Source organism: Scyliorhinus torazame, chromosome 2 (genome assembly GCF_047496885.1).
Source record: "Scyliorhinus torazame isolate Kashiwa2021f chromosome 2, sScyTor2.1, whole genome shotgun sequence".
In the NCBI taxonomy this organism is placed as follows: Eukaryota; Metazoa; Chordata; class Chondrichthyes; order Carcharhiniformes; family Scyliorhinidae; genus Scyliorhinus; species Scyliorhinus torazame.
The window spans coordinates 289,946,274-289,963,320 of NC_092708.1; the positions used below are offsets into that span (position 1 = coordinate 289,946,274).

Below are 17,047 nucleotides of genomic sequence, written 5' to 3' on the forward strand. Positions count from 1 at the left end.
GAAGGACAGAGTAGATGGTAAGGGAGGTGGTGTAGCTCTGTTATTTAAGGATGACATTGGGGCAACAATAAGGGATGACATCGGTGCTATGGAGGATAAAGTTGAATCCATTTGGGTGGAAATCAGGAATAGTAAGGCGAAAAAGTCACTGATAGGAGTAATCTATAGGCCACCAAATAGTAGCATTATAGTGGGGCAGGCAATAAACAAAGAAATAACAGATGCATGTAGAAATGGTACAGCATACGGCATGCTTGCCTTTATTATGGCATGCTTGCCTTCATTGGCCGGGGCATTGAGTATAAGAATTGGCAAGTCATGTTGCAGTTGTATAGAACCTTAGTTAGGCCACACTTGGAGTATAGTGTTCAATTCTGGTCGCCACACTACCAGAAGGATGTGGAGGCTTTAGAGAGGGTGCAGAAGAGATTTACCAGAATGTTGCCTGGTATGGAGGGCATTAGCTATGAGGAGCGATTGAATAAACTCGGTTTGTTCTCACTGGAACGAAGGAGGTTGAGGGGAGACCTCATAGAGGTATACAAAATTATGAGGGGCATAGACAGAGTGGATAGTCAGAGGCTTTTCCCCAGGGTAGAGGGGTCAATTACTAGGGGGCATAGGTTTAAGGTGAGGGGGCAAGGTTTAGAGTAGATGTACGAGGCAAGTTTTTTACGCAGAGGGTAGTGGGTGCCTGGAACTCGCTACCGGAGGAGGTAGTGGAAGCAGGGACGATAGGGACATTTAAGGGGCATCTTGACAAATATATGAATAGGATGGGAATAGAAGGATACGGACCCAGGAAGTGTAGAAGATTGTAGTTTAGTCGGGCAGCATGGTCGGCACGGGCTTGGAGGGCCGAAGGGCCTGTTCCTGTGCTGTACATTTCTTTGTTCTTTGTTATCATGGGGGATTTTAATCTACACGTTGATTGGTTTAACCAGGTCGGTCAAGGCAGCCTTGAGGAGGAGTTTATAGAATGTATCCGCGATAGTTTCCTAGAACAGTATGTAATGGAACCTACGAGGGAACAAGCGGTCCTCGATCTGGTCCTGTGTAATGAGACAGGATTGATTCAGGATCTCATAGTTAGGGATCCTCTCAGAAGGAGCGATCACAACATGGTGGAATTTAAAATACAAATGGAGGGTGAGAAGGTAAAATCAAGCACTAGTGTTTTGTGCTTAAACAAAGGAGATTACAATGGGATGAGAGAAGAGCTAGCTAAGGTAGACTGGGAGCAAAGACTTTATAGTGAAACAGTTGAGGAACAGTGGAGAACCTTCCAAGTGATTTTTCACAGTGCTCAGCAAAGGTTTATACCAACAAAAAGGAAGGACGATAAAAAGAGGGAAAATCGACCGTGGATATCTAAGGAAATAAGGGAGAGTATCAAATTGAAGGAAAAAACATACAAAGTAACAAAGATCAGTGGGAGACTAGAGGGCTGGGAAATCTTTAGGGGGCAACAGAAAGCTACTAAAGAGTAAGATAGATTATGAGAGTAAACTTGCTCAGAATATAAAAACAGATAGTAAAAGTTTCTACAAATACATAAAACAAAAAAAAAAGAGTGGCTAAGGTAAATATTGGTCCTTTAAAGGATGAGAAGGGAGATTTAATAATGGGAGATGAGGAAATGGCTGAGGAACTGGACAGGTTTTTTGGGTCGGTCTTCACAGTGGAAGACACAAATAACATGCCAGTGACTGATGGAAATAAGGTGAGGACCTTGAGAGGATTGTTATCACCAAGGAGGTAGTGATGGGCAAGCTAATGGGGCTAAAGGTAGACAAGTCTCCTGGACCTGATGGAATGCATCCCAGAGTGCTAAAAGAGATGGCTAGGGAAATTGCAAATGCACTAGTGATAATTTACCAAAATTCACCAGACTCTGGGGTGGTCCCGGCGGATTGGAAATTAGCAAACGTGACACCACTGTTTAAAAAAGGAGGTAGGCAGAAAGCGGGTAATTATAGGCCAGTGAGCTTAACTTCGGTAGTAGGGAAGATGCTGGAATCTATCATCAAGGAAGAAATAGCGAGGCATCTGGATGGAAATTGTCCCATTGGGCAGACGCAGCATGGGTTCATAAAGGGCAGGTCGTGCGTAACTAATTTAGTGGAATTTTTTGAGGACATTAACAGTGCGGTAGATAACGGGGAGCCAATGGATGTGGTATATCTGGATTTCCAGAAAGCCTTTGACAAGGTGCCACACAAAAGGTTACTGCATAAGATAAAGATGCATGGCATTAAGGGGAAAGTAGTAGCATGGATAGAGGATTGGTGAATTAATAGAAAGCAAAGATTGGGGATTAATGGGTGTTTCTCTGGTTGGTAATCAGTAGCTAGTGGTGTCCCTCAGGGATCAGTGTTGGGCCTACAATTGTTCACAATTTACATAGATGATTTGGAGTTGGGGACCAAGGGCAATGTGTCCAAGTTTGCAGACGACACTAAGATAAGTGGTAAAGCAAAATGTGCAGAGGATACTGGAAGTCTGCAGAGGGGTTTGGATAGGCTAAGTGAATGGGCTAAGGTCTGGCAGATGGAATACAATGGTGACAAATGTGAGGTTATCCATTTTGGTAGGAATAACAGCAAAAGGGATTATTATTTAAATGATAAAATATTAAAACATGCTGCTGTGCAGAGAGACCTGGGTGTGCTAGTGCATGAGTCGCAAAAAGTTGGTTTTCAGGTGCAACAGGTGATTAAGAAGGCAAATGGAATTTTGTCCTTCATTGCTAGAGGGATGGAGTTTAAGACTAGGGAGGTTCTGCTGCAATTGTATAAGGTGTTAGTGAGGCCACACCTGGAGTATTGTGTTCAGTTTTGGTCTCCTTACTTGAGAAAGGACGTACTGGCACTGGAGGGTGTGCAGAGGAGATTCACTAGGTTAATCCCAGAGCTGAAGGGGTTGGATTACGAAGAGAGGTTGAGTAGACTGGGACTGTACTCGTTGGAATTTAGAAGGATGAGGGGGGATCTTATAGAAACATATAAGATTATGAAGGGAATAGATAGGATAGATGCGGGCAGGTTGTTTCCACTGGCGGGTGAAAGCAGAACTAGGGGGCATAGCCTCAAAATAAGGGGAAGTAGATTTAGGACTGAGTTTAGGAGGAACTTCTTCACCCAAAGGGTTGTGAATCTATGGAATTCTTTGCCCAGTGAAGCAGTAGAGGTTCCTTCATTAAATGGTTTTAAGATAAAGATAGATAGTTTTTTGAAGAATAAAGGGATTAAGGGTTATGGTGTTCGGGCCGGAAAGTGGAGCCGAGTCCACAAAAGATCAGCCATGATCTCATTGAATGGTGGAGCAGGCTCGAGGGGCCAGATGGCCTACTCCTGCTCCTAGTTCTTATGTTCTTATTATCTCGGGATTAGTTTGGGTGGGTAAAACCTCGCGGCTTAAAGAGGTGCTGCTGGAGCGGAGGCATGGGAAGGCTCTTCCGAATTTTATCAATTACTACTGGGCGGCGAATATTACGATGGTCAGGAAGTGGACAATGGGGGAGGGTTCGGTTTCGGAACGGGTGGAGGCGGGCTCATGTAGGGGCATGAGTTTAGGGACACTGTTAATGGCACCTCTGCCATTCTCGCCGGCCAGGTACTCCGAAAGCCCAGTAGTAGTGGCAGTCCTGAGGGTGTGGAGGCAGCACATGGGGTTGGAGGGGGTGGGTGGGCTGGATGGGGAGGTTTCGGAGGTGTCAGCGGGCAGGGATTGAGAGATTTGGAGATCTGTTTATTGATGAGGGTTTCCCGAGCTTGGAGGAGGAGTTTGAGTTGCCAGGTGGGAATGGGTTCCGGTATTTACAAGTGAGAATTTGGTGAGGAGGCAGGTTTCGACCTTCCCGCACCTGCCGCACCGGGGACTACAGGATATGGTGGTGTCGAGAACAGAAGTAGGAGAGGGGAAGGTCTCAGAACTGATATAAGGAACTGATGGAGTGGGATGGAGCCCCACAAATACACAAATACATGAATAGGATGGGAATAGAGGGATACGGACCCCGGAAGTGTAGACAATTTTAGTTTAGACGGGCAGCATGGTCGGCGCAGGCTTGGAGGGCCGAAGGGCCTGTTCCTGTGCTGTACTTTTCTTTGTTCTTTGATAGGGGAGGTGAAGAGTAGTGGGAAGTAGTGTTGGGCATGTCCGAGGCTGAGGGGATTTTGGCAGGGATTTGCTGACATCCGGTTTCCTCCCACAGTCAAAGATGTCCAGGTTGGGTATTTGGTCACGCTAAATTGCCCTTCGTGTCCAAAAAGGTTAGGTGGGGTTACTGGGATTGGGTGGAGGTGTGGGGTGTTCTTTCCAAGGGTCGGTGCAGACTCGTTGGGTCGAATGGCCTCCTTCTGCACTGTAAATTCATGACTATGTCTATGTCAGAGGTATTAAAAGGGTGGTACAGAATCCAGAGGTGGCGATCTTTGGCATGTCGGAAGATCCGGGAGCCCAGGGGATGAGAGACGTTGATGTCGTGGCCTTTGCCTCCCTGGTGGCCCAGATGGATCCTACTAGGATGAAGGGACTCTGAACCCCTGAAGCCGGGGGTATGGGTTAGCGACATGGCGGGGTTTTTCAGGCTCGAGAAAATTAAATTAGCTTTATGGGGTTCGTTGAAGAGTTTTGCTCAGAGGTGGCAGCCGTTCAGCGACGTTTTAAGAAAAATTAAGCTGTCAGCATGGGGAAGGAGGGGGGTAGGAAGGGGAAGCATGGGGGAGACGAGTAAGGGCAGGAGAACCAACGGAGGGGGGCTGGGGAAGGTGGCACTATTTGTGTAAGCCATGTTGGCGGGGGTTTGTTATCAGTGGTTTTTTTTTTGGTTATACTGTTGCGTTTTTGTTCTTGTTGAAATCTGATGTTTGAAATTGTTTAAATTCTAAATGCCTCAATAAAATATTGTCTAAAAAAAAAAATAGGAAAAAATTAAACAGATTGTTTTAGGACTGGGTCAGATTTGAGAAGGAATGTTGATGACTCTAGGTGGGGGAATGACCATTTAGGAGAACCTGTTCTCAATTTTCTTATTACTCAGGAATGCTGCTGCTGCACTGTGCTCTTTTCTGCATCCGCTGGTTCCTCAAGCCATTCTTTATCTTTCTGCTCCACATCTTCCTTCTCAGATAACTCGACAAGAACTCAGTTTTGAGTGATAGAGCTGTGCTTCCCAAACTATTTACCAATGTGACCCTATTTTAGCACTTGAAAAGTAATATTTCATAGATTTCATAGAATTTACAGTGCAGGAGGCCATTCGGCCCATCGAGTCTGCACTGGCTCTTGGAAAGAGCACCCCACCCAAGCCCACACCTCCACCCTATCCCCATAACCCAGTAACCCCACCCAACATTAATGGTAATTTGGACACTAAGGGCAATTTATCATAGATTATCATAGAATTTACAGTGCAGAAGGAGGCCATTCGGCCCATCGAGTCTGCACCAGCTTCCGGAAAGAGCACCCCACCCAAGGCCAACACCTCCACCCCATCCCCACAACCCCACCCAACACCAAGGGCAATTTTGGACACTAAGGGCAATTTATCATGGCCAATCCACCTAACCTGCACATCTTTGGACTGTGGGAGGAAACCGGAGCACCCGGAGGAAACCCACACAGACACGGGGAGAACGTGCAGACTCCGCACAGACAGTGATCCAAGCCTGGAATCGAACCTGGGTCCTGGAGCTGTGAAGCATTTGTGCTAACCACTATGCTACCGTGCTGCCCAGTATGACCCAGATGCCAGTAATAACAAAAAAGCAAATAAGGCAGAATAACAACATTTTGTATATAAACATCAAGAAGTTCAGTTATTATAGATCAACATATATTTATAGATTATTTATAAGAATCTGGTTTCAAAGTACTTTGAAAAAATGTTATTTAATGTTCTCATGTAGCTTTCAGTCAAATTGTCCATATTCTCTGGTAATAGAGGATTCAACATCCCATCCCCCCTCGCCCCCCCCCCCCCAACCCCACACACACTTCTTCCTAACCTCTCTCCGCACCCACACATACTGGCCAGCCTGTCTTTTGGTTTAGTTGCTGGTGCCTGTGAAGCTTTCTATAGATATGTCAGGAATAAAAGAATGACTAGGGTACGAGTAGGGCCAGTCAAGGACAGTAGTGGGAAGTTGTGCTTGGAGTCCGAGGAGATAGGAGAGGTGCTAAATGAATATTTTTTGTCAGTATTCACACGGGAAAAAGACAATGTTGTCGAGGAGAATACTGTGATTCAGGCTACTAGACTAGAAGGGCTTGAGGTTCATAAGGAGGAGGTGTTAGCAATTCTGGAAAGTGTGAAAATAGTAAGTTCCCTGGGCCGGATGGGATTTATCCTAGGATTCTCTGGGAAGCTAGAGAGGAGATTGCTGAGCCTTTGGCTTTGATCTTTAAGTCATCTTTGTCTACAGGAATAGTGCCAGAAGACTGGAGGATAGCAAATGTTGTCCCCTTGTTCAAGAAGGGGAGTAGAGACAACCCCGGTAACTATAGACCAGTGAGCCTTACTTCTGTTGTGGACAAAGTCTTGGAAAGGTTTATAAGAGATAGGATGTATAATCATCTGGAAAGGAATAATGTGATTAGAGATAGTCAACACGGTTTTGTGAAGGGTAGGTCGTGCCTCACAAACCTTATTGTGTTCTTTGAGTAGGTGACCAAACAGGTGGATGAGGGTAAAGCAGTTGATGTGGTGTATATGGATTTCAGTAAAGCGTTTGATAAGATTCCCCACGGTAGGCTACTGCAGAAAATACGGAGGCATGGGATTCAGGGCGATTTAGCAGTTTGGATCAGAAATTGGCTAGCTGGAAGAAGACAACGGGTGGTGGTTGATGGGAAATGCTCAGACTGGAGTCCAGTTACTAGTGGTGTACCACAAGGATCTGTTTTGGGGCCACTGCTGTTTGTCATTTTTATAAATGACCTGGAGGAGGGCGTAGAAGGATGGGTGAGTAAATTTGCAGATGACACTAAAGTCGGTGGAGTTGTGGACAGATGTTACAAGTTACAGAGGGACATAGATAAGCTGCAGCGCTGGGCTGAGAGGTGGCAAATGGAGTTTAATGCAGAAACGTGCGAGGTGATTCATTTTGGAAGGAATAACAGGAAGACAGAGTACTGGGCTGATGGTAAGGTTCTTGGCAGTGTGGATGAGCAGAGATCTCGGTGTCCATGTACATATATCCCTGAAAATTGCCACCCAGGTTGAGAGGGTTGTTAAGGCGGCGTACGGTGAGTTCCGGGTGCGGCGATGACCAGCTAAGTCGCACGTTTCGGCAGCTCCCGGTGGAACGGACTTTTGGGCTCTTGATAGGAGCCCCAACGGCAATTTTAACGGCTAAAAACACCGTGCGGTAAACCAGAAGGGTGTTCCCCCTGGACACGGATGGAAAAAGGAGGAGAGAGTGGCCGGATTGCAGCAGATCCTTTGGAACAACGGCAAGGAAGGCAAGCAAAAACCAAGATGGCGTCGGAAGGTGGCAGTTTCATATGGGGCCCTGAACAACAAGAGTTCTTGAAATGCTGCGTGGAGGACATAAAAAAGGAAATGAAGAAAGAGTTGTTGGCCCCGATACTACAGGCGATCGAAGGGCTGAAAGAGGAACAAAAGACCCAGGAGCAGGAGCTTCGGGTCGTGAAGGCGAAAGCAGCCGAGAATGAGAACGATATACAGGGCCTGGTGGTGAAGTCGGAGATACAGGAGGCACACCAGAAACGATGTGTGGAGAGGTTGGAGGCACTGGAAAACAACGCAAGGAGGAACAACCTGAGGATTCTTGGCCTTCCTGAAGGTGTGGAGGGGGCGGACGTCGGGGCATATGTGAGCACGATGCTGCACTCGTTAATGGGAGCGGAGGCCCCGACGGGTCCGTTGGAGGTGGTGGGAGCGTACCGAGTTATGGTGCGAGGATCGAGAGCAGGAGAAACTCCCAGAGCCATAGTGGTGAGATTCCTCCGTTTTAAGGATAGAGAAATGGTCCTTAGATGGGCGAAGAAAACTCGGTGCAGTAAATGGGAGAACGCGGTGATCCGCGTTTATCAAGACTGGAGTGCGGAGGTGGCGAGAAGGAGGGCGAGCTTTAATCGGGCCAAGGCGGTACTTCACAAAAGGAAGATAAAATTTGGAATGCTGCAACCGGCAAGACTGTGGGTCACATATCAAGGGAGGCACCACTACTTTGAGACGGCGGATGAAGCGTGGACTTTTATTGTAGAAGAAAAACTGGAATGAGTGGATTATGAAAAAGAACGTTTGGACAAAGTGGTGGGGCGAATGGGGGGGGCGAAGAGGGGTTTTATGTTCTAATCCTGCGGTATGGTAACTTTTCTTTCTCCCACAGGTGGTGGTGGGGGGAGGGAGAGGAGATGGGGCGTTGGCCATGGGAGGCGGGGCCGAGGGAGAGGCGCGGGCTTGGTTCCCGCGCTATGATAATTATGGCGGGAATAGAGAAGCAGGAAGGAGGGGGCGTCGCACGGTGCGAGCCGTGGTCACGGGGGGAAGCCGAGGTCAGCCAGAGTTTGCTGACTTCTGGGAGCAACATGGGGGGAGTAATTACGCTAGCGGGGGGTCTAGCGGGGGGGGGGGGGGTGGGAGGGGGGAAGTACTGGGTTGCTGCTGCTGGGGAAAGGGGGGAGTGGGTACGGGAGAGGATGGGCGGGGGGGGCACCGCCTGGGGGAGATACAGCTGCGTGGGAACTGGGTGAGCAGCTGGAAAAAGATTATGGCTAACCGGCAAGGGGGGGGGGGGGGGGGTGGGAAGCCCCCCAACTCGGCTGATCACGTGGAACGTGAGAGGGCTCAACGGGCCGATAAAGAGGGCACGAGTACTCGCACACCTTAAGAAACTTAAAGCAGATGTGGTTATGTTACAGGAAACGCACCTGAAACTGATAGACCAGGTTAGGCTGCGCAAAGGATGGGTGGGGCAGGTGTTCCATTCAGGGCTGGATGCGAAAAACAGGGGGGTGGCTATATTAGTGGGGAAGCGGGTAATGTTCGAGGCAAAGACTATAGTGGCGGATAACGGGGGCAGATACGTGATGGTGAGTGGCAAATTACAGGGAGAGATGGTGGTTTTGGTAAACGTGTATGCCCCGAACTGGGATGATGCCAACTTTATGAGGCGAATGCTAGGACGCATCCCGGACCTAGAGACGGGAAAGCTGATAATGGGGGGAGACTTTAACACGGTGTTGGAACCAAGGCTGGATAGGTCGAAGTCCAGGACTGGTAGGAGGCCGGCAGCAGCCAAGGTGCTTAAGGATTTTATGGAGCAGATGGGAGGTGTGGACCCGTGGAGATTCAGTAGACCTAGGAGTAAGGAGTTCTCGTTTTTCTCCTATGTCCATAAAGTCTATTCGCGCATAGACTTTTTTGTGTTGGGTAGGGCATTGATCCCGAAGGTGAGGGGAACGGAATATACGGCTATAGCCATTTCGGATCATGCCCCACACTGGGTAGACTTGGAGATAGGGGAGGAAACAGGAGGGCGCCCACCCTGGAGAATGGACATGGGACTAATGGCGGATGAGGGGGTGTGCCTAAGGGTGAGGGGATGTATTGAAAAGTACTTGGAACTCAATGACAATGGGGAGGTTCAGGTGGGAGTGGTCTGGGAGGCGTTGAAGGCGGTGGTTAGGGGGGAGCTGATATCAATAAGGGCACATAAAGGGAAGCAGGAGAGTAAGGAACGGGAGCGGTTGCTGCAAGAACTTTTGAGGGTGGACAGACAATATGCGGAAGCACCGGAGGGGGGACTGTACAGGGAAAGGCAAAGGCTGCATGTGGAATTTGACTTGCTGACTACAGGCACTGCAGAGGCACAATGGAGGAAGGCGCAGGGTGTACAGTATGAATATGGGGAGAAGGCGAGCAGATTGCTGGCACACCAATTGAGGAAAAGGGGAGCAGCGAGGGAAATAGGGGGAGTGAGGGATGAGGAAGGAGAGATGGAGCGGGGGGCGGAGAGAGTGAATGAAGTGTTCAAGACATTTTATAAAAAATTGTATGAAGCTCAACCCCCGGATGGGAGGGAGAGAATGATGGATTTTTTGGATCGGCTGGAAATTCCCAAGGTGGAAGAGCAGGAAAGGGTGGGACTGGGAGCACAGATCACGGTAGAAGAAGTGGTGAAAGGAATTAGGAACATGCAGACGGGAAAGGCCCCGGGACCGGACGGATTCCCAGTTGAATTTTACAGAAAATATTTGGACTTGCTCGCCCCGCTACTGACGAGGACCTTTAACGAGGCAAAGGAAAGGGGACAACTGCCCCCGACTATGTCTGAAGCAACGATATCGCTTCTCTTAAAGAAGGAAAAGGATCCGCTACAATGCGGGTCCTACAGACCAATTTGCCTCCTAAATGTGGATGCCAAGGTCCTGGCCAAGGTAATGGCAATGAGAATAGAGGAATGTGTCCCGGGGGTGGTTCACGAGGACCAAACTGGGTTTGTGAAGGGGAGACAGCTGAACACGAATATACGGAGGCTGTTAGGGGTAATGATGATGGCCCCACCAGAGGGTGAAACGGAGATAGTAGTGGCGATGGATGCCGAGAAAGCATTTGATAGAGTGGAATGGGATTATCTGTGGGAGGTGTTGAGGAGATTTGGTTTTGGAGAGGGGTATGTTAGATGGGTGCAGCTGTTGTATAGGGCCCCAGTGGCGAGTGTGGTCACGAATGGACGGGGATCGGCATATTTTCGGCTCCATAGAGGGACAAGGCAGGGATGTCCTCTGTCCCCATTACTGTTTGCACTGGCGATTGAGCCCCTGGCGATAGCGCTGAGAGGTTCCAAGAGATGGAGGGGAATACTTAGGGGAGGAGAAGAACACCGGGTATCTTTATATGCGGATGATCTGCTACTATATGTGGCGGATCCGGCGGAGGGGATGCCAGAAATAATGCGGATACTTGGGGAGTTTGGGGATTTTTCAGGGTATAAATTGAACATGGGGAAGAGTGAGCTGTTTGTGGTGCATCCAGGGGAGCAGAGTAGAGAAATAGAAGACCTACCGTTGAGGAAGGTAACAAGAGACTTTCGTTACCTGGGGATCCAGATAGCTAAGAATTGGGGCACATTGCACAGGCTAAATTTAACGCGGTTGGTGGAACAGATGGAGGAAGATTTCAAGAGATGGGATATGGTAGCACTGTCAATGGCAGGGAGGGTGCAGGCGGTTAAGATGGTGGTCCTCCCGAGATTCCTCTTTGTGTTTCAGTGCCTCCCGGTGGTGATCACGAAGGCTTTTTTTAAAAGGATAGAAAAGAGCATCATGGGTTTTGTGTTGCCGGGAAGACCCCGAGAGTGAGGAAGGGATTCTTACAGCGTAGCAGGGATAGGGGGGGGGGCTGGCACTACCGAGCCTAAGTGAGTATTATTGGGCCGCTAATATTTCAATGGTGAGTAAGTGGATGGGAGAGGAGGAGGGAGCGGCGTGGAAGAGATTAGAGAGGGCGTCCTGTAGGGGGACCAGCCTGCAGGCTATGGTGACAGCCCCATTGCCGTTCTCACCGAGGAACTACACCACGAGCCCGGTGGTGGTAGCTACACTGAAGATTTGGGGACAGTGGAGACGACATAGGGGAAAGACCGGAGCCTTGGGGGGGTCCCCGATAAGAAACAACCATAGGTTTGCCCCGGGGGGAATGGATGGGGGATATGGAATGTGGCAAAGAGCAGGAATAACGCAACTGAAAGATCTATTTGTGGATGGGAAGTTCGCAAGTCTGGGAGCGCTGACCGAGAAATATGGGTTGCCCCAAGGGAATGCATTCAGGTACATGCAATTGAGGGCTTTTGCGAGGCAACAGGTGAGGGAATTCCGCAGCTCCCGATACAAGAGGTGCAGGACAGAGTCATCTCAAAGAAATGGGTGGGGGATGGTAAGGTGTCGGATATATATAGGGAAATGAGGGACGAAGGGGAGACTATGGTGGACGAACTAAAAGGGAAATGGGAAGAAGAGCTAGGGGAGGAGATCGAGGAGGGGCTGTGGGCAGATGCCCTAAACAGGGTAAACTCGTCGTCCTCGTGCGCCAGGCTAAGCCTGATTCAGTTTAAGGTATTACACAGGGCACATATGACTGGAACACGGCTCAGTAAATTTTTTGGGGTGGAGGATAGGTGTGCGAGGTGCTCGAGAAGCCCAGCGAATCATACCCATATGTTTTGGTCATGCCCGGCACTACAGGGGTTTTGGGTGGGGGTGACAAAGGTGCTTTCAAAAGTAGTAGGAGTCCGGGTCGAACCAAGCTGGGGGTTGGCTATATTTGGGGTTGCACAAGAGCCGGGAGTGCAGGAGGCGAGAGAGGCCGATGTTTTGGCCTTTGCGTCCCTAGTAGCCCGGCGCAGGATATTGCTAATGTGGAAAGAAGCCAAGCCCCCGGGGGTGGAGACCTGGATAAATGATATGGCGGGGTTCATAAAGCTAGAGCGGATTAAGTTCGTCCTAAGGGGGTCGGCTCAAGGGTTCACCAGGCGGTGGCAACCGTTCGTCGAATATCTTGCGGAAAGATAGATGGGGGAAAAAAGAAGGCAGCAGCAGCAGCCCAGGACTTGGGGGGGGGGGGGGGGGGGGGGTATAGCCTGTGACAAGGCAGTTGCCAATTAGGGCTAGTTTTCATTTTTGTTATTTAATATTTATTTATTTGTTGTTTTTTGTTTATATAAAAAAGGTCATTATTATCTGTATTGTTATAATGTTGTGTAAAGGATGCACAATGTACTGTGTTGGTTGACCAAAAATTTTCAATAAAATATTTATTAAAAAAAAAAGGCGTACGGTGTGTTAGCTTTTATTGGTAGAGGGATTGAGTTTTGGAGCCATGAGGTCATGTTGTAGCTGTACAAAACTCTGGTGCGGTCGCATTTGGAGTATTGCGTGCAATTCTGGTCGCCGCATTATAGAAAGGATGTGGAAGCATTGGAAAGGGTACAGAGGAGATTTACCAGAATGTTGCCTGGTATGGAGGGGCGATCTTACGAGGAAAGGCTGAGGGACTAGAGACTGTTTTCATTAGAGAGAAGAAGGTTAAGAGGTGACTTAATTGAGGCATACAAGATGATCAGCGGATTGGATAGGGTGGGCAGTGAGAGCCTTTTTCCTCGGATGGTGATGTCTAGCACGAGGGGACATAGCTTTAAATTGAGGGGAGATAGATATAAGACAGATGTCAGAGGTAGGTTCTTTACTCAAGAGAGTAGTAAGGGCGTGGAATGCCCTGCCTGCAACAGTAGTGGACTCGCCAACACTAAGGGCATTCAAATGGTCATTGGATAGACATATGGACGATAAGGGAATAGTGTAGATGGGGTTTAGAGTGATTTCACACGTCGGTGCAACATTGAGGGCCGAAGGGCCTGTACTGCGCTGTAATGTTCTATGTTCTAGAGTCACTAGCCCAGAGTAAGGAGCCTGTGCAACAGGCAAACAGGGATAGAGACACAGTAAAGTTTGAAGTTACCACTCAACTTCGGGTATCAGCCTCACATTTTCTCCTGTACTGTCGGCAGTCTGTCAATCTCTGCCTGTGCCAAGTCAGCTCACAAAGGATCCCGAGCCCATTCACACTCGCCGCTAAAAGTGTTTTCTGAAGTTAAAGCACTTTGGGCTTAACATTCACCATGTGCTGTTTGGTGCAATTCATCTAGTGGATTCAGGGCTGTCCTCCTTGAACATCCAGATTGGGTTGTCTCCTCTTCCACAGTCACCATTGCTGCTAAGAGAAGGGGGAGCTGGCAACTCCAAATGCGACTCCAGTGACCTCCTGGGGGTCGCAATCCACATTTGGGAACTGCTGCTGCAGAACATGCAGCAAGTAATTATGAATCTTGACAACTGCTCTGGGTTGTACTGAGGATCCTTCTCGAAATGCCAGACGGTGGATCCGTTCTTTCGGATTCGACAATAGTTTGCTCAATCAGAACCATTGTTAATGCACAGTTCTGATTATATCAATGCTTAGCATCTGTGCCTGAATTCCTGTAAGCTATTAAGAGCCACTGGTGAGGGGAAGGCCATCATTTCCAGCAGCCAGATTGCCAAGACGGTTGAATAAAGAAGTTGAGTCCTGCGATACATGAAAACCTCATGATTATGCCATAAAAATCACATGATTCAGAACGTGTGCGCACAAACCGAAGATTGAGGAAATGGAAGTCCTTCCTGTTGAAGCAGTGCTGACTCTTTATTGGAAGCATGCAAGCCTTCAAGGGTGTAGTCCATGATACCGTACATCTGCGGGAATGCCGGCAAACCTTTGTACTTTGTTCCTGCTCATGAGCCTAATTGAGGAAGGCAATGACACTCACAGTACACCAAGTGCACAACAGGCTGATGTCACGAGAAGCACTTTAGAAGGAGCCAGAGGTATATATGTTTAGAGGTACACTAACCTTCATTTTTTTTAAAATTAAGGGGCAATTTAGCATGGTCAATCCACCTAACCTGCACATCTTTGGGTTGTGGGGGTGAAACCCACGCAAACACGGGGAGAATGTGCAAACTCCACATGGACAGTGACCCAGGGCCGGGATTCGAAACCGGGTCCTCAGCGCCGTAGGCAGCAATGCTAACCACTGTGCCACGTTCCGCCCTAACCTTAATTTTCACATGCAGCTCACTGCCTGCCTGGTGCTTCCCTCCAATTCTCATGCTAACAGGAGGCATAGGTTAAGTGTCTATTTTCCATTGCCTTATACATGAAAACCCAAATATTGCAATGCCTCGTTGGGCCACTTCTTGCAGCTGATATAGATCTTTGCTGCTGCTGCTCTTCCTGATTTAGGAGGTTAAGTGGCAGAATTTACATAGTCAGCAATTGATAACAAACAAATCCTATGAATTAGTTCTTGCCCTCCACAAATTCACTGTCTAGAGATGAGACAAAAGTCTCTCACAGACGAATACTTGCCAGAAACCGGGTCTATAAGGACGTAGAAAAGTTAAAAAGATCTGAGACTTAACTAAATAAAGATTCAAATTATTTTTAAATAGTACTGATGCAAGCTGCCTCCTGCTATAATTGATGGGTAAGTTAAGGGAACCACATTTCAGGAGCGCAGAGGCATTAATTTCATAAAAGCGTCCTATTTCAGACACAGTACCCTGATTGTCATATTTATCTAATGCCTATATTTTGTTTCAGGCAGCCACCTGGAATGGGCATCAATATGGTGTTGTGCATATATAGAATGTCATTCCGGTACAGAAAGTCATGCTGCAAAACCTTTCTTTGTAGTACCCACCTGGACCTGGAAACATGTGCGCAAAAATATTAATTTCTACCTCTGTCATATGTAAATTTCAATGATACAAAAGCAACTTAAAAAAACATACTTTTTGGCAGGGACAGTTTTCTGGAGATTCCAAAGCTTAAGGGTGTGATCTTCAGAGGCTGTAACCAGCACAGGATCTACAGGATGGAAAGCTAAAGCACGTACTCCATCAAAGTGACTCCGTAGTGTGTACTTGGGGTTCCACGTCTTCCTAAATGCATCCTTATTAGCTGGTAACTGAAAATGAAAATATGGTTAAAAATATATTATGTTGCTGCACCAGAATAAAATAATAATATTGGCAAAACGAAACAAGGCATACCCACTTCCACACAAAAGAATCCTGACTATAACGTTTTCCAAACGTGATGAGAATTGCAGAACACGGTTATATGCTTTCTTTTGCTCAGTTTCTCCGACCCTGTCATATTTGTTCTAATGCTACCTCCACAATGGTGTTTCTTGTACTTCCGGTCTCTGCCTTCCCCCTCCCTCCCAGAATCGCAATAGGGTTCCCCTTGTCCTCACTTTCCACCCCACCTGCCTCCATATTGAAAGGATCCTCCTCCACCATGATGCCACTACCATACACATCTTCCACTCCCCACTGCCCTGCCAGTATTCTGAAGAAACGGTTTAGAACATAGAACGATACAGCGCAGTACAGGCCCTTCGGCCCACGATGTTGCACCGAAACAAAAGCCATCTAACCTACACTATGCCATTATCATCCATATGCTTATCCAATAAACTTTTAAATGCCCTCAATGTTGGCGAGTTCACTACTGTTGCAGGTAGGGCATTCCACGGCCTCACCACTCTTTGCGTAAAGAACCGACCTCTGACCTATATCTATTGCCCCTCAGTTTAAAGCTATGTCCCCTCGTGCCAGCCATTTCCATCCGCGGGAGAAGGCTCTCACTGTCCACCCTATCTAACCCCCTGATCATTTTGTATGCCTCTATTAAGTCACCACTTAACCTTCTTCTCTCCAACGAAAACAACCTCAAGTCCATCAGCCTTTCCTCATAAGATTTTCCCTCCATACCAGGCAACATCCTGGTAAATCTCCTCTGCACCCTCTCCAAAGCCTCCACGTCCTTCCGATAATGCGGTGACCAGAACTGTACGCAATACTCCAAATGAGGCCGTACCAGAGTTTTGTACAGCTGCAACATGACCTCATGACTCCGGAACTCAATCCCTCTACCAATAAAGGCCAACACTCCATAGGCCTTCTTCACAACCCTATCAACCTGGGTGGCAACTTTCAGGGATCTATGTACATGGACACCTAGATCCCTCTGCTCATCCACACTTCCAAGAACTTTATCATTAGCCAAATATTCCGCATTCCTGTTATTCTTATGCAACTGTGAACAAAATGTTATTTTCAAAAATAGATTTTTTCAAAAAGCAGTCCACAGCGGAAAGAGAGAGAGAGAGAGAAGTTCTGTGACATATCTTACTTATAGTAACAGTGGGTGTCTTGTGGTAATATTACTGTATTTTTTTAATAGATTAAATGTCTATAGGGACTATTGCCTAAATGGGGGTTTACATGCGAGTCTATCCAAGTAAAAATCTTTTGGGGGGAAATGTTCTGCAAGACTAATTTTCATTGTGTAAATGTAATATTGCGTGTCTAAGTTTTCTTTTGTTAATAAATGTTTTAATTTACTATTTAAAGTCTCCAAAAGTGGTACTGGAATTTGGGACTCCTGACTTCAGCACACATCTTCTCA

At 47.6% G+C, this 17,047-nt stretch overlaps 1 protein-coding gene across 4 annotated transcripts in view; it reads right to left on the minus strand.

The window, feature by feature from the left end:
- Nucleotides 1–17,047, minus strand: part of strn3 (striatin, calmodulin binding protein 3) — a 437,029-nt gene that overhangs the window by 84,386 nt on the left and 335,596 nt on the right. For all 4 annotated transcript variants that reach the window (XM_072488228.1, XM_072488218.1, XM_072488210.1 and 1 more), the window contains one exon: nt 15,364–15,539. In XM_072488228.1, the coding sequence (XP_072344329.1) occupies nt 15,364–15,539 (176 nt within the window). The remainder of the gene's footprint in view (nt 1–15,363; nt 15,540–17,047) is intronic.